This window comes from Galendromus occidentalis, unplaced genomic scaffold (genome assembly GCF_000255335.2).
Source record: "Galendromus occidentalis unplaced genomic scaffold, Mocc_1.1 scf7180000077383, whole genome shotgun sequence".
NCBI lineage: Eukaryota > Metazoa > Arthropoda > Arachnida > Mesostigmata > Phytoseiidae > Galendromus > Galendromus occidentalis.
The window spans coordinates 26,682-48,541 of record NW_003805371.1 but is presented as its reverse complement, the minus strand read 5'-3'; the positions used below and the strand labels follow the sequence as shown (position 1 = coordinate 48,541).

The following is a 21,860-nucleotide window of genomic DNA, read 5'->3' as shown; positions in this document are numbered from 1 at the left end:
CGACGATCATATACACAAATAGCCTAATGCCATACCATTTCCATCCTTCCTCACTACTGCGAACCGGTTGCTCCATCTGTTCCTCTTCTCCTCACATAATTTAATCGGATAGGTAACTTCGAGTTCGAATCGCAAGTCCCGCTTTTTCAGGAGAACGCGCCCCAATTTCGTCATTTCATCTCTCGAGTTAAAAATCCCAGAAAATCTCGCTCTGCGTTTCTTCTGTGGGCTGCATCGGGTTTCCGACATGCACGTGCAGGGGCTGAACTCTCTCGAAACTCTCCGAGGGATCGACCTGAACGCGTTTATCGTGAGTCTCTTTGTTCGAGACTCGGGCTTGCGTCCAACTCTGTCGTAAGGGCTGTGCGACCTTCACGACAGGGATCTTCGGTCGGTCTTTCGGCGGCCGATCTCTTTGGCTCACCGGCGGAGGCAGACTCACAATGAGAGGGCCCTGACACTGCAAGTTGTATCGTTGACCGTTCGGCAACCCCGACGGTGCGTGATGAGCGTGACTTCCACGGCCGATGGGAGGAGGTTTCTGAGTCACAACCGCTTCACAGTGGTGGGCGTCCTGTCATACCTGTAATCGGAACCGACGATAGTTATCAGCTGTGCGGACTTCTTCGAGACGCCATTTTCTGGAGACCGATGATGGGAATTCCAGAGAGACAATCTTGAACGATCGCGGCCCAGGGAGAGGGTCAGGAACTCACCCTTGGATTTCTACTAGCATTATTGGCGTGATGCAGCTGCATCTCGACACTATGTCCTTTGTTGGCCTTTTTGCTTTTCTGTCCTCCCGATTGAGGCTTCTGTTGATTTTGTGGCTGTAGCTGTTGCTGCTGCTGCTGTTGCTGAGAGCGGTTGTAGTGGCCTCGTCCCTGGCCGTAGCCGTGAGATGGCCCTGAAGGTGCAACGTTCTGTGCACTTCCAGGAGCCACCGATGGCCCTGGCGGCGCGGAGGGGGCCACCACCGCTCCCCCAACACCTGGATAAGGTGGCGGAGGTCCGTTTTGCTCTATGGGGGGCACGTAACGTTTCTGGAAAAGGAAAGAACGGATGAGGATCAACACGTACTCTCGGGTTTTCAGCGGGGAGAATATCGGCTGTGGATGTTTGAGATCTTATCTCGAGCCACATGTTGGTATTTTTTTTTTTTTCAATTTTCCAGCGACCTCATTGAGAGGCTCCGCCCAAGACAATGGAATTCGGTCCCGGTCGCGCTTTTGGGCTCTCAGATATACCTTCTGCGGATGCTTACCCTTCGTTTGAAAGTGTCCCCTGGGCGCCTCAAAGTATCCGTTATCCGGAGCGCTGGAGGCATTCGTGGATTCGAGCTCGGCGTATGTACAGCGCAACAGCGAATGAAACACGACATGGTGATGATCAACGAGACCATCATGAGCGACACGGCCCACCAATTCAATGCCACCCACTGGCGTACTGAATGGAGGCTCTGCTTATTGAACAACAGTCGTTTGAGTCGAGCGAGAGGACCCTCGGCATCGACGTTCCGACACTTCTGGAATACGTCACAATAGCCGTGGAAATCATTGCACGGAGAACCGGGACGAAGCTTGATGCCACTGATGTGACGCATGGACTCGATCTCGAACGTGCTCCGACACGTTTCCGACTTGTTCCACTCCTGGCATGCCACTTCGCACAACTTGTCGGGATCGGGTGTTTTGGCTTCGACCAGGAAGCACTCCTCGAGATTGTATTTGTTGCAGATGCTGCCGGAGCATTCGCCGTTCCAGCACACCTGAGTTCCGTTGTTGCACTCGGTCTTGTTGAGCTTGTGAGTCGGCGCCGGACAACTGGCCGAGTTGCCCTTGCAGTACGACACCTCCGTGCAGTCGGTCTCCAGTCTGCACGGTTTGCCGGAGTTCTCGAACTCACACCGAAGGTTGCAGCACGGTCCTTCACTCGGCGAACAGTGCGCAAACGTCCGTCGGGTGCAACCTTTCTGGCGCTCGCTGTTCTCCCGCGCGAAGCAGCACGACTCGTCGCATTCCCGTTCGTCGTAGCCGCAATCGCACTCCTCGTTGGCTTCGACGATTTTATTCCCGCAAAATGGTCCCTGGTACTCTTGGAAGCAGTTGTCTTTCTGCTCGCCTTTGAAGATCGCGTGGAGAACATTCGAAATATTCGCTACTGAGCAGTCTGAGAATTTCTGGTTGTTGGCCTGGTGGCCTTGAGTGGCCGATGCATACATGATGTAGTTTCCGTTGTGTCCTCCGGGGACGCAGCGCGACGGGAAATCGTGCGGCGAGCCGAAGTTGTGACCAATCTCGTGAGCAAACGTGATTTCGGAAACTTTCAGAGGGATTTTGGCGTTATGGTTGAGAAACGTGATGATGCCGGTGTTCAGAGACCGCCGTACGTTCTCGCTCCGTCCATTGTTGTTTTCTGAGTAGGTTTTGTATTTTTCACAGATGCCTCCCGACGCCCCGTTTACGGAAGCAACCCAGGCAAGGCCGAGAGTGCCGTGTTGAAAATCTCGGAAAGTCCAGACATACGCGAGGCAGAAATCATCGTGATTCGCCAATGAATTCAAATTGAGAAAATTCGATGCATCTAGATTCGCAGCACAGAACGGATTTGTATATCTATTCGGGCCGTGGCAGGCAGTTGTGTCGTTGATTCGAATCCTCTGAACCGCGAATTTGATGTCTTTGATTCCGTTGAAGTCTGTGTTCTTGTAAATACGGGAGGCCGCTTCTACGTGTTGCGCAATCAGGGACGATATCTCCTCGCGAGCTTTCGCGCTGTCCTTGCCTGTTGACATTATGTGCTCCCATAGAAACGTATCCGTCTGCACGAATAGGTTGCAGACCTGGAAAAAATCGGAGAACTCATGTCAGCCTCGGACAGACTAACGACCAGCTCCATTCCATCGTTATCACCACAAAAGAGCCCGATATCCACCCGTAAGTCCGTCATATCGCTTCGGTGCTGTGATTAATATGCAGAAAAGAAACGGAAGATAGAATTCGAGATTCGGAAGGTTCGATTCGAGACAAGTTTTGGAACAGATAACACTGGGCAAGGCCTTGATTTAACAGCTGGGTAGTTCATGTCCTGTGAAGAAATACTTACGCGTCGATTGGCACTGCTAGCGAGCGTAGCATGCGGTGCGCGCGTATACTTGTTGAGTGGACTTTCGCTGTAATAGTATCGCTGTTGGCTGCCGACTCCATAACTGGTCCTAGCGGCCGAACGACGTTTCTTGCCCGGCTCGTCGAGGAGCAACGATCCCTCGAAGTCCTCGTCGTCCTCGTTCCTGAACTCATCGAAATGCGGAATTTCGGGTTCGTGCCTCTTCCGGCGCTGGCTCTTGGCGTCGTCTTTCCGATCGTCGACCACGGCCGAGTTGGCTATCTTCTCCATCCACTTCCTTGTCGAAGCGTCGGTCGCGCCGCAAGCTGTCAGAATTCCTTCGGGTTAATATGCATCGGATTTGATTATCTCTCGGTCTCTCCCGATCGCCACTCGGAGTCTGCTGCGTCGCGCAAGCGCGACGTCGCTGTCCGCCGCGATCCATGACAATGGAAATCTCCAACCGAGTGAGTGAATGAGTGAGTGGGAGAAGGAATAAGAGATGATGGAAACACTCACTCCCTTGACTGTCCTTCGAGTGGTCAGGCAGTTCGACGTTGGAAGCTGCATACATAATGGAATGATACTCCGGACCCAGCTGAGCGCCTGATTTTTCGCTCGACTTGATGCCGTCACTGCTCTCGGCCTCGTGGATCTTCGGTCGGTGATACGCAGCCCGCTCAACGTAATAATGTTCCTTGTCCTCCGACTCGATCCGACCCTGATTTCAATCAAATCCTCATCATGCATCACATAGTAAAATCATGAGTCGCGGGCGAGGAGTGTGGACTCCAGCTCGACATCGGAGATCGATCGAGAAAATACGCAGCGCGTACTGACGTACTTACCTGGAAGACTCCATCGTGGATACTGCCGAAAACGTAACTCTCCTTCTCACCGACGATTTCTCCCGAATAGAGGTTGTCGGTGTCAACGTCGAGTTTTCGACCTTCGTGGTCTTCGATGGAGAGGTCATTCATAAACGCTGAGGTGTCTCTTTTGAGCCGCAGATGGAAGACTCTATTGTGCGATTTGAAGCGCAGATGCAGAGCCACATCCGTACTTCGACGCACTCGCTGATGCCGTTCGTGCAATTCTCTGTCATCGTAAATCACTGGTTCGAAATGCCTCACAAAACGATTTAACCGTCGCAATCCGTCACTTTGGAATCCATCTGGAAGGAGAGGAATCGAGTGAGACGAAACATTGGATTTCCATCGCTCTCGAGCAAGCGGTTCTGAGAAATCCCCCCCCCTCCAAGCTCTCCGGCCGATCGATACGTCGATGTACCCGCTGCTCTTCTCTGACAGGAGCCGTGCCGATATCGTGTTTGATTGAATTCTTCGTCAGTGATGACTAGTCAGATGCGATTCTGATGATCGAACTTCATTTACTTAGCGGAAGCGACCCCGGAGACACTGATACTGACCGATCGGGCGGATGCTATGATGACGATCACGCTGGCGATGATCCAGCACAGAGTCGTGTCAAAAGCACTGCACGGTCAAAATGTCGCTGACCTCGGAGCGTTGCGATATCGTCACCGAACAAACGCCGCCACGCATTGAACTATGTCGCGCCGCGAGCTGCTCAGTGGAGGTAACCCTCAACGTGGCAGCGTGTCAACAATAATAACAACTGAACCAGCAGTAAATAAAATAGTGTTCAACCTCGAACGCTGGCTGCTACCCTGGAGGGCTCCCGGGTTCCATTACGGTCCTCGACGATCATCGAACGACCAGTATGGATTCCTATGATAGCCTGATTAATGAAGCGCTCGAACAAGTGACCCAGACGGGCCGTCAATCGCCCACTCGCGTTTCTAATCTTTCCACGGCGAGTGGACTCCGAACGTGTCCGATTTTCGAGCCACCCGGAGAATAATTATTCATTAATTATTATTATCATCATCATTATTCGAGGATGCATTCTCGACGAATCGATTGTTTCAATTTCACGCAGAGGACAATACGACGCGGTCCTCTTCGTCCGCACTCCGGAAACGGAGGGATCGAGACGGAGCAACGGACCTCGTCAGTTGGATCCATCGAATTCCAGAAGCCCCGACTTCGCAAGAGATGAACGCGAAATTCAGCGACTTGGAAGAACCGTCGCGAAAACAAATTCTGAGTTTCAACGCAGCGATATTCAATTTGCGAAATAACGAGGAATTTGCGGATAGGTTCCACGAGCGTTCGCACCCGAGTCACTTCGATCGAACGTTGAAATGCTCTCGATAGAATGCTCGCCGGGTAAGGCACGATGACGGCGTGGGAGCTCGCGGGTTTTGTCTCCCTCGGAGGAAGCCTCTTCTCTCTTCGGGTCTTCGCTGCCCTTTCTCATCAACGGCCTCCGGAGGGCGATTTGTCTACATGAATATTTCTGAGGAAACGCATCGTTTCCACAGGGTGCGACTCCTGAAAAGTACTTGAGCAGCGGCGCGTTCTGAACTGTCGCCTTTTCTCTTCTCCATCGGCATCAGCGGATGGATAACGTGTCGTCTGCTTCCATTCATAAAGGCCATGCCCTTGTCGGCTTCCCCTAGCTGACGGTCACCGGCACTGGCAAGCATTCTGGCATCGACAGAGCACAAGCTCGGAGCCGCTAGTTAGAGCCGCTGTCCGAGCCGGCGAGTCGAGCAACAGACAACCAACCAAGCACCAGTCAGCCAGCCGTTCAACAAACCAACTATCCAGTCACACCGCCGGCCAACGAGCAGAGCAGATCGGGCAATGCTCTGAATTGTTTCTATGGATGTACGCTGCTGATCCTGCGATTCGTCATGGACCGTATGGCGTCGTCTAGGATCTTGGCGGATCGTTTCAAGTCACGCCCCGATCGACTCAGATCCCCCAGGATCCTTGCTCGTCAATTCGGAAACCGACAAACAACGCTATCGTATCGAGGATGAACTGGAAAATTCCGACGATATGCAATCCAACAATGGGACGAAGGATGCCATGTGAAGCGAATATGATTTTCCCGCAAATGGGGAGGCGCGAGCTCGGCGTGATGGTCGCGGGATCGAAAGAAAAACCTTGGCTACGCGAAAAATTGAATCGTCAAGCTGAACCATGAAGATGTAGTGTCTTCGAGTTTAGCTGTCGCGAATGGCACCAACGAATCGTGCGCTTTTCCGGAGCGCTTAGCTAACTTCACGAACTTTGAGTTTTAATCCGACCCCACTTGACGATTGACTCGTCACACGTCAACTCGTTAATGCTATGTAAATGAAGAAAGTCACAATTTCGTCCCTTGGAAATCGTCAAGCCGTCAGCAAAGGGTTCGGGCAGGCGTCATGTCATCTGTGTCATCATCATAGTGATCGCGGACGGCGGCGTCGGCGGGGACGGTGAAGCCGCAGTCGGAGCCGCTACAGCGGGTACTCACTACAGCACAGTCATCCGCTCCGATTTCCGCTGGGTCTCTTTGTCGGGAACAGGTCGTTTTTCGCATCGATATTGTTGAGCCGAGACGGGGGCAGATGGAGGTGAATCCGAATTCTACCGCATGGCGTTTTGATCCTCTCGCCTACTCCGATCTAAGTTTTCATGACGCGAGAGAATTCCATTAATTAGCTTCAAGCCGTGTGATTGATTCGCGCGCGCAACTCCACGACTCGAGTCGTTGACGAGATTTTCCATATGTCCCTAATTGATCGGAGATGGAAAAGGAGGGACCGAATTCTGAACCCAGCCGAGTAGCAGATGCAGAATGTAAGCGATCAGGTGGAAAATGAGACTCCGTCAGCGCAGGCTTCTGAAGCCATCGAGCCGTTGCGACAAAGTCCGTTATAGCTGATCTTTTCGTTATCCGCTCGATGTCGGTGCCGCTGTTGTTGTCGACGTCCGTGCCGACATTGGTTCGTCTACCGGTGCCACTGCCGCTGTTGTCGATTTTGATAGAGAACCACCCAGGCACGAACCGAGCACCGGTCAGTAGTTTCTGGGTCAGTTTAGTCAGCCATGAGAAAACACCGGTGACTGCGACCGTAGCACTAGCTAAACTGTAACGAATATTGATGTTCTCAAAAACCCTACGGCTCGACACTAGCATGCATCCGTTCCAGGGCGCCGTGGGCTGACTGCCAGGAGACCGAAGAGAGCCTCACGTGAGGTTAACCCCTTCGCAAGCTTACCACCGCAGGCGCGGTGAAGTTCATTTCTATTATTCTCTCGCTTTGCTTTGAAGTTCTGCGCAAAAGCCGCTTTTGCGTGTTTTTCCCCCGTCACGTCCCCTTCTTCTGCGTCTGCTGTGGCCGCCGCCGCCGCCCGACCTGGTACACCGCGATTCGATTCCAAGGTCCCTCCCGACCGTTGGCAGCAGCTATTTCCTTTTTCTCCGACGAACGCATAGTCATCACTTCCGCGATCACGTGTAGCACTCAGTGGATCATTTGCAATTTTACTAGAAACTCTATTGCGACTCTCATGAAAAGATTCTTCGCACAATTCTGGCGATTGCTGGCCAGATCTTTTCTTTTGGCAAAACTCAAGAGGCTTGTTCCTCCTAAGTGGCTTCGAGAAATGCCGGGAATACGTCTACCGGAACGATTTTTCGGGATTGGGTTCCAGTTCGCGTGAAGGTGTCTTCCCGAGCTCACGCGACCCTAAGCTACTGCCCTCGAGCGCCGCGGGTCGGATCCGGGGCCGCCAAAGAGTTGTTCAGCCGCTCGGGAGGGAAGGGAGGGACAGACGGTCCGCTGCTCCAGAAGGAAGGCCAATCCCTAGGAATGGCTTTCTTAAGCTTAATTTCAATCATTCGAAGCTTGACATAAAGGCTGCGTTACGTAAGACAGCATGAACGCCGCCCCACACACTGCTAATCACGCTGCTTCCAAGTCGGGGGTCCATTGTTCCGGCGATGCGCTGCGGCCCAAAGATACAAAGTCATCTAACGGGTCTTCGTCAACAGAATCTTCTTTCGGCCCGCCGATTGGGCTAGTGGTCGACTTCTTCGTTCACTTTCTCGCTCTACCAACGTAATAATCTGCATGTCGAACCGAATAAACTCCACAGAACGCCAGCATCGACGGCGGCAGTGGCCAGCTGACCTCTTTCGCGTTACATCAGCGGCGGGGCCGCAAGATCGCCGGTGACTGTTTTCTACGGCAACCAGTTCGCTCCAGAAATCAGAAGTGAAGAAAGTTCGTCCTACGCTCAGCGTACATACATGACCGAGTCTACGGGTCACCGCGGATCTCGGCGTTCCGCTGCAGAAGAGCTTTGTCGCAGAAAGCGATGTCCGGGGACAAGCATCACGTCACGAGTTGAGAAATACTTCTTCTCCCCGTCATTTCTGTAAGTAGCTCCCCTCACCAGAAGTTCTATCGATTGCACAAGTATCCCACCGGCAAAAAGATCCACGGCACCGCTCAGTTTGGGGAAAAAGCTCATTTCCTCATTCGAAATCCAACGGTCAACTTCATCGGAGTCGTATTCCGTAACTTTTTTTTTTACGCGAAAAATGACGTCAGCATCGTTCGATAAGCGTCATTGAATAACGAATGCTCCTGCGGTAGATCGGATGTCTGGATTGTGAAGAGTCGAAGAAAGAGTTCGCCTCAGACGCTCAAGACTGACTCCCTAGTAGAGTGTATCCTCAGATGCTTCCCGCTTGTGAGCCACAGAAGAACGGCCCGCTGACTCCTACCGGCGAATCAGTTCATTGTCGGGGCATGTTTAGATAAGGTTTACAAGCTCTCACCTTTCTACATCTAAGCGCTTCCATGGAGCGACCACGCATCTTTCCATGAAACACGATGCTGAGCGACAAAAGGGTTCTCTGTGCCGATTGGTTCATCGATCAGCTGGCTTACGCCTCTCCGTGATTTCCCATGACATTTTAAAGGGAGCGAATCGGCACCTCGAATTCGACTCGCGATCCATGCAGACTGAGTGAGCAGATGATCGGCATTCCAGCGGCGGGACTTCGGGGACCAAGTCGAGAAGGCTGCACCGGCTCGTTTCAGGATCGCGAATTCCGCGATTATGTCGCGCATTATTCGAGCCGATTTCAACACAGAACTTCTCGAGCGGAAAATTCAAAGCATCCAACCATTGCATTTCAGGAATACGTTGAATATATATATATTGAATAATGTTCTGGATACGGTAGAGATTCTTGTGAGTAAGGCACGGCCTTTAGTCTCCACCGCTGCGCCAAAGCGGCCTCGAAATTCCTTACGGAAATGTTTTCCGGAGTATTCCCGATTCGAAATTCCGAGAATATGTCGAAATCGATACCACCAATAATGAAAGGAGCCCACTCAGTGAGTTCAACCAGCGCGGCGTCAGGCTAGACTGATTGTAGCGGCACTCAGAAGAGTCAGTCCACGGAATAATAGTCATCATCGCGGTCGCTGTCATCGCCTCCGGGTTAACCCAGCTTTCCGATGAGTCACTTTTATGCGAAGCGTACATTCTGACGTCGCCGGCGCGATTGCCGAGGAATCGCGCGATGCCGTTCTCATCATGATTCGCTAATCATATTTCTTCGAGATGCTTCATTCCCACTCGAAAGTTTTCAGAATTTCGCGTCGCTCGTGACTCCATTGTTCGAGTTCTGGAGCTCCGCTATGAAACTGAGAAGTTCTTCCGTTCCGTTACCAGAACGACGGGATCGAGTATCGCGAGCCTAGAACTCGGGCGGAAAAGCGGACCGTCTTCAACCGATCCCAGCCGACAACGGTCGTCTCCGACATTGTGTTTGTGTCTTTGGGCAGCTGGACGGACGAGTGTCGTTGTGTATCCCAGCGAAAAACTGGACTGTGCGCAAACATTCCTCGGACGATGAAGTCGTTTCTGTAAAACACCCGATGCGCTCAGCAAGTGGTAGCGACTCAAATTTTTAGACGAAGCGGATCACCACACGTCGACCGCTCCGAACCCTTGCCTAGAGGACCAGACGAGAAGAAAGAAAACGAAAACAATCGAAGAACGCTCTTTCAGTTCTGGGTCTGAGCATTCGAGGAATCACCTAACTAGTACGGTAGAGAGAAAACATTCGACGTCGCGTCTAGACCGTCTCGACTTGCTTCCCTACTCCGATTTACTTCCGCGTCCCGGCTCGCTTGTTTCGGAAGAAGAATTGACTTCAGGTCCCCGAGCTCAATATCCAGGTTATAGTCCGACTATGACAGGGATTCTGACTTTCACGACTCCGGGTGTTCGGTTGGACCGCCGGCTGGCTGACCGACCAAACGACCAATCGACCGACCTTGCAAACGTCATGTCGACAGTTGGTCAGCTTCGGTCGAGCGGCGCAAATCGCTCAGATGTCTTTAGACTCTTATGCTAGTCCGAAGTACCTGATCAGAAGCTTGCGTTTTACAGGAACCAGAGGGCAGAGGCGGGCAGATCTTGGAGTTCGGGGAATTCGGAAGATATCGAGGAGAACGCCTCTGTCCCACGGGTCGCTCCCGCGCGGACCCGCAGCGAGCTATGCTCAGCGTTCATATCATATTTTCAAGCATATCCCGGGCTGCTCTTCGACCCTCTCATCCTATACTGAGCAAGTCGGCTGAAGCACTTCTTCCCCCCGGCCGCAGTCTGCGTCATAGCTCATGATATTTTTGCCATGATAAAAACGATAACGCATGTCACGAAGCCTTTTCGTCCGGTATGTTCTACAGATGGAACCGACCAGATGGGGCGGCAGTGCACAGAACGATCGCTATGCACGTGATAACGGAGCGCACCCCGCCCATGTTCTGCTCCGACAGAATCAGTGCTTTTTCATCTCGAATCCACTGCTACTTCTCGGCAGAGTGGGATCCAATTCAGTGTCATCGTCATAGATTGAAGCTTTCGAATTCGTTTCTTGATATATTCACGTTCGGGGACTTTGTTTTGATTCATCGAAAATTGTATATTCTAACACGTCATGCCTCCTTCCCGGATTCTGCTGCGATCGTTTTACTCTTGGAGTACTTTTTCCACTTCGAGCCGTTCTCATGGTAATCATGACCCATGAATGAGAGCCTGTGAAGTGGTTGTCGTCAATTTCTCTTTTCGAAACTTCTCAGATTCTGTCGCTGAATACTGTCGTCGGTAATGTTAGACAGGGCCCCTCCAGTGGCTAGATCCGAGGATCGGTGGTTTATTCTTTTGTAGACGAGTTTTGACGGAGGACTCCGAGAGCGGATTACTCCACAATCGAGAATGAGCTAGAGAAAAAACTTCTGCTCAGACGTGGAAGCGTCTCATCGACGACACAGACGTCGAAACAATGATATGGCCGCGAAGACGGACGAGAAATCGCTCTTTCGGGGGGAAGAAAGCTCGTTTGTAAATTGCTTCTGATGCGACCACACAACAAATCAGAAGTCGTCTTGTTGGTCGCTGTATTTGAGTGACTCGTTCGAGCCCCTTCTTCTAGACCAGATGTGCCGGAGTCGCTGTGAAGAGATTGAAATGGATTCGGCTCCACAACCGATAAATTCCGAGAATTTCCAGGGATTCCGTTATCTTATCCTCGGCCACGAGACTATTGTGCGTTAGAGCGCTCCTGCTCGGGAAAACTCCCCACAAAATAAGAGATTCGAAAGGCGTCCTCCCGGGAAGAAATACTGTTCTTCGCCGGCTTGATTCGATTCGTCTTAATGTCGTCCAGCGGTTCGCTCACACGCTCAAGCTCCCGCACTCTCTAACTCCGGGCCGTAACCTTATTAGCCGCAGTCCGTCTGATATTTGCAGAAGGGTTCGAATGCTCGTTCGTTTGTTCGTTCGCTCGCTTGGCTGCCGCTCGAACAACAAATCGGGAAAATTCTTTGTTTCGAAACCCCTTGGCTCCATATCTTCCTCCGGGAAACTCGGAACTTCCGAGATATTTCTTTTCGGAGGCCCGTGCTCAAACGAGAGCCTAGTGCGAAATCGCCGATTCCACTCGATCTTTCTCCGAGTTGCTTTGCGTAAACCAGCTGAACGAGGTTCAACGACCGAGTACTCTCGGCACAGCGGAGCAGCAGCCGTGGAGCTGAAGTACTATTTTGTTGTGGGTCCAGCCGAAACTCGATCGATTCGCGATCGCTGGTTCCGGAGGAGATCGAGCAACGATTTTTTCTCTCCAACTCGTCATTCGATGCATAAGTCTTACCTGAAGAATGAGCTTCGGTGTGGCCGACGACCAGAAGCACTGTGAAGGCAAACACAGAGATCCCTCCGAAGAGAAAGAACTTGCGAGTCGTTCGCTGCTGTTGTGGCATCTCTGTCTGGCTCCTGGCCAGCGCTGACCTCAGTCTACGCTCGCATGTTCGTTATCTTGTGGACCGACTCCCGAAACAAAACCGTCCCCAAACAATTTGCACAAGTTTCAAATAGGCCAAATCGCACTCCAGCTCTGCTTCTGCTCAGTGGGCTGTTGTTGCTGCTGCTGCTACTCCACCAACGTCGAGCACCACCACCACCACCACTCACTGTCAACCAAGTTGTCTGTCTGCCTCTCTGCTGCCTGCCAGCCAGCCAGCCTTCCTGCCCGTCTGTCTGTCTCTGCCTTGCTGCTGCTGCTGCTGCCTATGTGTGAGAGTGTATAGCCGCCGCCGCCGCCGCCGCCGCCGCTACCGAAGGAGTCCGAACGAGCGAGCAAGCGAACCGACGGGACGAACGAATGAGCGACTGCGACCATGGCGCATGCGCGAGGGGTGGTGGACCAAACGAACATGGCGACCGCGGGAAAGAGAACGACGACAGAACTTGGAAATATCGCTCAAAACGGCTGAATTTTTACGGAATCGATCCTGTTCCTACCCCTTCCCGTCGAGGTCAATCCCAAACATCGGTAAGCGATCCGCTGCCGGCTCCCAAACTGGTTTCGGCGCGATTTTCAGCCTCCGGGAGGCAACACTGGGTGCCTACTCCGACCGGAGAAGATAACGCTATCCGACGGGTTCTCAGCCCTCCTAGATATCTCGGATAACGGTTCAAAAAATGAGCGCGAAATCTCGCACGACGCTGAAACTTTGATTTCGCTCAGGAGTCCCACGACTCGATAACTTATTATATTCTGCTCTCAATTGGGAAATACCGGATGAATAATGGTTGGGACTCGATGAGTAAGTTCTCGATCCCGCCTGACGGCGCCGAGGGATCCAATCGACGGAGTGAGACTGCTCCCGGGATACTCTGGACCGCATGAGGAATACTTGAGCCCCGGTGGAGGACTTATGTATAACCATGAGGAAGTAGAGAGCATGGACTCTCGCGGGTTCATGTCTCTCGCCTCTGGTGCTACTCGAAACTCTGTGACTTCGCCGCGCCGCCGCCTCGGAAGGGCCCAGCTCGAGTGAGAAGATGAGGACCCTCATGTTTGGATGCTTCTAAGAATCGAATCCCTCACACACCGGAGTCTTGCTTCGAGGCTCAAGAACGCTGTCCTCCCGGATCTTTTGACTTTTCTCCGATCGACAGCCTGTGAGCCTTCGAAATCGGGGACGGAGTCTGAGGGGCGCTGATACGTCACGGTGGCTACTCGAAGCCGAGGCTCGGCATCCTGGACTCCGGGCTCCACTCACACCTCGAAAGCGGGGGGAAGGAGTTGTATGCCCGTAAACTTGAGCGGAGACTCCGCACAAATACTGGTCATGAGCCTTCCGCGCAGAGCGGGCGAAGAGAGAATCCGCCCATCTGAATCTCCTGAGTTTCCTCCTTATCTGTCAAGAGCTCCTGCCGGAGAGATAGAGCGTCTCCATGGCCGGTTCCTCATCTCTAATTATGCTTTGCTCTCCGAATGAATGTGAGATATCGATGGATCGGGATACCGAACATCTAAGATGCTCTTGTGCTAGGCACCGGATCGAGTTCCGGTCGTTTCCAAAATTTTTCGTCGCGTAGGATGCCCCCGCACCCAATCCTTGTTGATGACGTTTCCGTTCGCCGGGAGTCTGGGAGGAGGATAGCTCCTAAGTCGCCGATTCCGAGTTTCTCGATCAGTTCTGAAAAATAACTTCTGTCGAGGCGATGTCGAGAGGAGCAGCTAGAAGTGCACCAGCGATGAATGTCCGGACCGCACGCTGATCGTCACGTTCATCGTGCACGGTGATCGCTCGCGGGAACGTGCTTGATGTTCACGCGTCCGATCATTCATTCCAAGAGTGACACGGTGCCCTCGCTGTACTTCGCACCAGTTCCGAGACGTTGCTTCGATCCTCTGAAAAACAGGCAGAATTCCGAAATCTCATCATGTTCCCTCCCACGATCAACTTCCCGAAGATTGACAACCCTTGGAGCAACGAGATGTCTCCGTTCTCGAATGTGAATCCTTCGGACGAAACAAGCTCAGGTTTCCGGACAATTCCGGAGTCCGGTCGTCGGAGCTCCTCTCCAGAACTGATGACCCCTACGGACAACTACCCCCTCGACAACGTTTTCTCTAAACAGCAAACGTATCCGTTTCATCGGACGTCCGCCCCGTTTCCGCGTCAGCAAGTAAGTTATCTTCCGGAGACCGTCAACGCCGCGTGGCAAACAATGTCTCATCGAGTGCCCGCTTTCGAGAAGTCTCTCCCACCGAGGAGATACGTCTTCGAAGCGGCTCACTGCTGCGCGACGCCCAGGATCCGCGTAGTGCACGATTGCTGCAACAAGGAGTCAAATCCCAGGGAACTCCTCGACGATAGACCCGTCTTTCACAGACGAGCCTACCCATCGAGTGCCGCAAAGCTCACTCTGTGTCGATTCTGCCTGAAAAACGGAGAACCCCCCTCGGTTTATTATAGTCACAACCTTCACGCTGAAGACGGCAGGGTCTCGTGTCCCGTTTTGCGGCGGTACGACTGTCCGATCTGCAACAGCGGAGGGGGCGACTACGCGCACACTGTGCGCTATTGCCCCGCTCTGAGAGCCAACATCATGCGATGAGCTTAGCAGATTCGAACCACCCCCAGCAAAGGTTATTCAACTAGCCTCAACTAATTAACTAGAAAAAATTAATTAACTAGAAACTAGTAATCAAGTAGCAACAAATGATCTCCTAGCAACAAATGATTACCTAGCAACAATTGAATTCCTAGCGAAAATTGATTCCATAGAACAACAAATTCATTAGAATTAGGGATTGGTCTCGCAACGAGGACTTCTAGTCTTAGCATTGTAGGAATTAAAAATTTTCAATTAACAAAATATCATCATCCACTATATTGCTTGTGTTATGCCCTCATCTCCCGATAGGGGCTATGGGAATCATCCATTCCCTTGTCGGTAACCTATCGCAGCCACCAAGCATTAAGACCATCGTATCCATTGGGTCATTTAGGTGTACATTTAGCAAATGCGAATTGACTTTAATTTATTTTAATGAATAATTATCAAGAAACGAAGAGGTTTTGTGAAAAATCCCCAGGTTTCTTGCCTCGCTTTTAAATGTTCACAAAAAAACATATCAAATAAGCTTAAATAAAGAAATTGTTACGAAGGATCCATCACACATGATTTTCATTTCAGGCTCCATTGCGGCTCTCGCTTCCTAGAATTTTCCCTGATCTGAAAGTAGAGCAATAGTTCTTCCTCAGAGAGGGAGAGTCGGAGGATGAGTTTCTTTAATTGGAAGCTCGGGATGAAACTGACGCTTTGACGTCATACGGTTCCGAAGAGGGAAACTGTATTGTCAGTAATACAGCGTGCGGAGTGATTCTAAGTATGAGGTCGCGACTATTTCCCGGAGTTCAAAGTTGTCCTGGAATTCCCCGGAAGTTAGTCACAACATACATGATTGGGAATTGTTCGACTCGACAGCACTTGGGAAAGGGTGCCCATCACGGTAGTGACGTTCTGTCGGACATTGTCGAGCCTCTTTAGTCGCTCTCCGCTGCGATCATTCCTCATGACTCCGACTGGGAACTTGAAATATGCTCGCGTCGGGGCCGAGAGTACTCCGAAACTCTTTTGGAGAATACCTCAGGTCGTCTCTCTCTAGCAACCATTTCCCGGGTGAGACCCCGGAGCAGTGTCTTAGTGTTCCCTGTATAAGAGAACTCGCGTCATCGAGCAGGTTTCCTCCATCCCCGATCAGCCCGTGTCCGGAGTTCCCTGCCGCTAAATCGCGCGAATCGGGTTCTCGCCGCGACGCGACGCCTCGTGTCGTACGGGGGTGATTTCCTCCCATCATTGCAGATCTATCTGAAGGTAGAGAGCACTCAAGGAGAAGAGCGAGTTCCTTCACGGATATGGCTCATCCCTCGCGTTCTCGTTCCAATTTGAACGACATCATCTAACTCGATGGAGTCGATGGATTAGGCCCTAATCATTAGGGACTTGAGAGCGGAAAATCATTTTTCCCCATTCTTCATCCTTGAACTCCAGGCACGACCGAGAATCTTTTTGAACTGAGAACAGAGTATGGCCTAGACTCGGTCGAGTCTGGGATTTGCGATCTGTCATTTCGGAGCGAGGTGTCCCACGCTAGTGATTTCATCGAACGTGTAAACTACCTAAAAGGCACTGATGCTACGCGTCTCGCTGAATTTTCGTGGAATTCGGTCGAGGGAAACTCCCGGAGTTGCGGATCATCCAAATATCGTTATACTTTTTCTTGACATCGATGCCTACTCAAGGAGTGACCTGTGATCTATTACTTCATCACAGTCAGAATCAGAATCAGTGTATCGAAAGCTCTGATCGGTCGTAGCTGGTAGCGGAGCAAGCAGCATTGCAGGCGGCCGGTTTTCTGTCTCGAGTACAACTCACCACAGATAGTCATCTGATCGATACTATAGATTTATAGATAACTCATGTACACCCAAACAGACTTAGGGAATCACGAATGCTCCCCGTCCGCCGAAGGTTACAAACTCACCATCCATCAGATCTAAGGTGCCCTGTCTAAGGTGCTCCCTATCCAGCCGAGAGAAAGACTGCTCTTTCGTAAGACGACCCTCAATATCGGTGCTTCTCGGCTACTCTATGAGTGATGTTCCTTCGGGAGAATGATCGTATCTAGCTCTCACCGATGCGGGCAGCAGTTCGTGGGGTCCGCGAGCCACTGTTCCGACTCTGCAGAATTCTCTCTTTCTTATCAAATCATATCGAATTTTCGGAATCTACAGCCTTCGCTCGGAGCATCCGCAGTGATGTGATAAGAAACATGGAGAGATGAATCCCGAGAGCCTGGATAAGGGTGTCGCGAAACGCCATTGTCTTTTCGCAAGGCGAGACACGTTGAGAACCCCTGGATCAGAGTATCTCGCGCCATTTCCGGACATTCTCGGCGTCGGCAGCTGGCAAGAATTTTGGCTCTGCAGCGGGAATATCGACGAGGAAGAGATGTAGACGAAGCAACGAGCCGCGGGAGATCGTTCGAATCGTTCCGGTTCTTGCTCTTGGTGAGATCATCCGGGCGAGGGAATGGTCAATATGAAGGTCATCCAACCTGTAGAGCGTAGTATCGCTGAAAAATGGAGCTCCACCCCGCTCAGAACTTAGAGCAGAGGTCTCGACTTCTTGATTTCGTCCCTTTTCTCGCTCCCAGGACCTTCAATTCGGAGTGTGTCCGAATGTCCGGGCAACGAATGTCGAAACTCACCGCGTGAAAGAGAGGGATCTGGGTGTGTATTTGGGAACTCGAAATATGACATGGATCTCTTAGTTCAAGGAGAATGTTTCTCGAGCCCTTCCTCGATATTTAGGTGCCTCTATTTCTCCGTGTATAATCACCGTGATGGGCAGCTTGAAGGAATCTGAGCCCCCCGGGACCAGGCGTTTCCCAGTGAAGGACAAGCATCTGATTGAGAAATCTCTCGTTCCTCTTATCGGATTGCCCGAACGAGTGGGAAAAGCCCGGAAGAGCAGCGCAGTCATGGGACTTCTTAGCCAGAGGAGGAGGCTGCGTTCGCAGAGCGTCCGTGGTGACACTTTCGGCGCAGGCTGACTCTCAACGAGCCAGAGACTCAGTAAGACTCAGATTCTGAGCGAAGATAAAGCCGCTCGCCTCACTCGAAGCGCTGAAGGTGGGAGTCTGGCATAAACCGAGGACTTGAAGGAGAATATAGCGCGCCGCGTCAGTAGAAGTTCCCCGGTTCGACCGACTCGGCCGCTCTCAAAAACCTCTTCTGTATTCATTGACAACATCGCCTCAGTACTGAAGATCCTGAATCAACAAATCGCAATCCGATAGAGAGTTGCCTTTCACTTCTCAGTCTGATGGTGATCACTGGAGAGGTCTCGTGATCGCTTCCGGTCGTCAAGTCCGAATGATTTCGCGATGGAGAGCTAGATGGCATTCCCTTGGTGGTTCCAACCTAAGTTCCGAGCAGTCGACCGAGTTCCCTCACTCAAAGTAGTGGAATCCCTGCACGATGAGAATCGTAGGCTCTAACTGCCTTCGGCTTCTTGTATTCTCTCTTGTCCTTTTTATGGTTGAGAGTAGGCGGACATCTCAGCATGAGAAACAGAAGATCGTTCGGAAGAAAGTTGTCATGTGGAACAGCTCTTATTACCGCTCCCGATACGACGCTTGCAAAACGCTGAGGGAATTGGACCCGGTCGAGAAGTTCAGAGCCCAAGGTTACGCGGCTACCGTTTTCCGTAGATGTGGACCGAATAATATCATTCGATTAGCGTCGAAATTCAGCTTCCCGGCATACGGTGAGAGAACTTTATTCCATTCCTGCTTTCGGATGTCCGTCTCTCGCGAATCCAGAAGCCACCTCGATACCGAAATGCGATGCTCTTGACGCTGGCCTCTTCGCGAGTGATCTCCGTCTGTTCCAGGAATTTACGACTTCGGGAGCTTGATTTGCAAGCTTATGACTTTCATGTACAGCTTCATCGCCTCCGATGGCACTGTCATCATTCCCGAATCAACACCAACAAAAGATATTTTCGCCTTTCTCGATCTTTTTATCGGAGCGTGGAGGCGAATTAACCATACTCTCTCCTTCAAAAGTAGCGGAAGAGAGTTCCTTGTCTCTGCTTTCGCTTTTTCGGAATGGGATCTAGAAGTACGACCGTGCGTTTTCAACACGGTCAAAGTGAATCAGTTGGACGGGGATTTCGTGAAGCACTTGATCAACCACGGCAGAATCATCCTCCTTTGAGATTCTCCAAGGTTCTCGGTGGTAGGTGGCAGTGGGAGCTGACTCATCAGAAGTCAGGGAAACCGGAAGATCAGGAAAGAGGGCGACCGATGATACCCTATCCCCTCGTTCCGAGAATGCTCGACCCTTGCTCCTGCTGGAAACGACCGCATATCCTCTGTGCCAGAAACCTTAGAAGCCTTCCTCGAGATTTGGACTCATCCTGAAAGGCGCAGAACAATCAGCTGACTTCCGCTAAGTCATGAGTCAAAAGTATCCTTTCTACGCTCACAGCGCAAGTTCTCCCAGTTTCTGACTTCGGAAATCCCTACAAGAGCTCTTTAAAATATTGATATTTTTGATCTGAAAGCTCCTCATTCTTTGATGCTGGTGAGCATTCCACGCAGGCTCGACACGACGCTACGTAGGAGGCCTACGTATCCTGAAGTAATTTGCTCGATGGAATCCATCATGACTTCATTAGGGCTTCATGCTCGATCGAGCGGGACGACTCGGGGGGAAACTTCCGACTGACTGACATCCGAAAACTTGTCTAGGAACCGACATTCGTAGGGAAAGGATGCGTGCTTTGCAGAGAGCGCTTGGACCCCTTAGTGTGGAGCTTGCGAGGACGCTGCGTTGGCAACCCTCTCGATTGAATCCCGTCAATCATTAGGTCGGAATTCTCAGACCGGAATCGTGAGCATCATCCTTGGATTCATAAGACATTTAGTCGAAAATCGGATATCTGGGGCCGAAAACAAACTCTCTCCTCGATCTTCGCCGACTCATGCTCTTTGCTTTTCTTAACAAATGCTCTCTCTCAAATGCAATGCAGTAAGGACGTGTCCGTCCGCCACTGGTAGGATAAGTCGCCGGCCTTCAAGATTCCTCCAAGAAGGTGTCAGTCAGAAGTATCTGATAATCTCGCTATTGAAACGAAATTGAAGTTTGTTCGAATCGACGAAGAATGCAGCGAATGCTCAGACAGTCGACGTGAGAGACTCTGTCGATGTCATCATTTCTCCCTTGGGCGACCGATCTTCTCGGAGTGAAGAGCGGGTATTTCGTCTCTTCCGCTTCTTCTGGGCACGCATCTCTGCGGGAGGAGCACTTTCTAACCTCCCAATATCGCAGGCTGGGTCAACGGAATCGAATTTATGAAGCTGCCGTTAGGATCAGATTGCATTTCGCAGATTCCTCCAAAATCTCTCCGAAAGGTGTGGTCTGGGCAACAATGAGACGTCTGAGCTTGGACCTCCTATGCTGTCTCGTGCTCATTCCAATCATTGTCACGATAGGGAGTCCACGAGTGTCCCGTCTCGGAGCGACGAGAAAGAACATCTAGAAGAAGATCGTCAATCGGAACAGCTCGTACTACGCCTCCCGATTCGAAGCCTGTGAAACGTTAAGAGAGTTGTCGAGGAGTTTACAGCGCAAGTTGTCGCGGCCAACGTCTTCCGTAAATGCGGACCGCAGATTACCGCCTGATTCGGGTGTGCCCAGGGACCATTCCCAGAGATCTTCAGAGACTCCAGGGCTCACCACCGAGACTGAATGGCACATAGCTCCGTAAATTCCTTTCCCATTGGTGCATCCAACTTTTGAGGAACATTTGAGGAAATCGCCGAATAAACTGCCTGGAGATCATGGCACGTGGTTTGGAAGCTGTGTTTTGATAAGTATTTGAACAAGTGACCAGTTTTCATTCAGGCGCCTCAGAACCGAAAGGCAGGTCTGGCGAAGCCAAGATTATTTTTGTCGGAACTATGTACTACATACCTCAATAACTTCGGCAGGGCTTCGATTAGTCCGAACACGTCATGTTGCGTCCGGCTCGAACGGTTTTCGGTCGAACCACGAAACGCTCGCTTAAGGTCTGAATTTTTTCTCATGGAATCGAGGGCGATCAGTCGGAAGATAGCATGCCGGACGACCTCATGAACTCTTAGGTAGAGTACCGTTCATTCGAAGACTTCACGGTCTCAGAATAGCGGCTCGAATCGCTCTCGTTTCAGTGGTTGCGCGACGAAATCATTCCCGGTGCGAGGAGTCGCAGCGAGCGATCCATGATAAACTTGAGCAATTCGTTCCTTAGATCGACGGCGGAGCATCAGACATAAGTTTCTCAGAGTTCCTTCTGAGGAGTCCCAAACTGAGATCGGACCTCGATTGAATATCGCGTTCCGCAGTCACACCCGCCGCCATGAGAGGATTCGGATTGCTGTCTACCTGCTTGTAGCGGCGCCGGCGTATCTAGGGAGGATCCCATCGTATCGAAAAGCGCCCTGCGGGGATATATTCTAATTGAAGCACCCAGCTTTTCCGGAGGGCTTCTGCTCGGAGGCCGCAACGCCCATGCCGTTACATTTCAAGAACTCCGCCTACTCATCTCCCTGGAGATTTTGATTATGGTTTTGTGGTATTCAAGCATCTAAAATGAAGAGGTGTGCATTCCCCACAAACTCTATGTATCTCAGGATTCAGCTCCTTCTGGGTGGACTCGAGAAATGGAAGACAATTTTCGGAGGAAGGTCACGGCGGGCACGCCAGTACTCCATGTGAATATAACACCGAACGTAGAAAAAGCTCCCCTCTGTGTCATCTGTCGCTCTCTTCCCCGGAGGGAAGCCAGATCCAGACGCTCGACAGCCTTCAGAAACTTTTCGACGTCACTCAAGCGTCGCCACCGATAGAGACGATTCGCGGATGTTGCCGAGAGGATTCTGCGCGAAGCTTGCGCAGCATC

General features: G+C 51.5%; 1 protein-coding gene across 1 annotated transcript; it reads right to left on the bottom strand.

The window, feature by feature from the left end:
- Positions 1-577: 577 nt before the first annotated feature.
- Positions 578-12,310, bottom strand: kuz (zinc-dependent metalloprotease kuz). The gene is made up of 7 exons (XM_029111176.1): positions 12,202-12,310; positions 3,954-4,279; positions 3,625-3,826; positions 3,106-3,431; positions 1,265-2,842; positions 717-1,043; positions 578-583 (listed from the first exon to the last, which is right to left on the bottom strand). Exons 1-7 carry the CDS (start codon positions 12,308-12,310, stop codon positions 578-580), a joined length of 2,874 nt encoding a protein of 957 aa, XP_028967009.1.
- Between the last annotated feature and the right edge of the window lie 9,550 nt (positions 12,311-21,860).

Bases quoted from the DNA above. Each gene is read 5' to 3' on its own strand.
- kuz (XM_029111176.1), bottom strand. From the start codon at position 12,310: ATGCCACAACAGCAGCGAACGACTCGCAAGTTCTTTCTCTTCGGAGGG. The intron at 4,280-12,201 runs GTAAGACTTATG...CTCTCCTTCCAG, and splicing joins CACCGAAGCTCATTCTTCAG to ATGGATTCCAAAGTGACGGA. The intron at 2,843-3,105 runs GTAAGTATTTCT...GATTTTTTCCAG, and splicing joins CTAGCAGTGCCAATCGACGC to GTCTGCAACCTATTCGTGCA.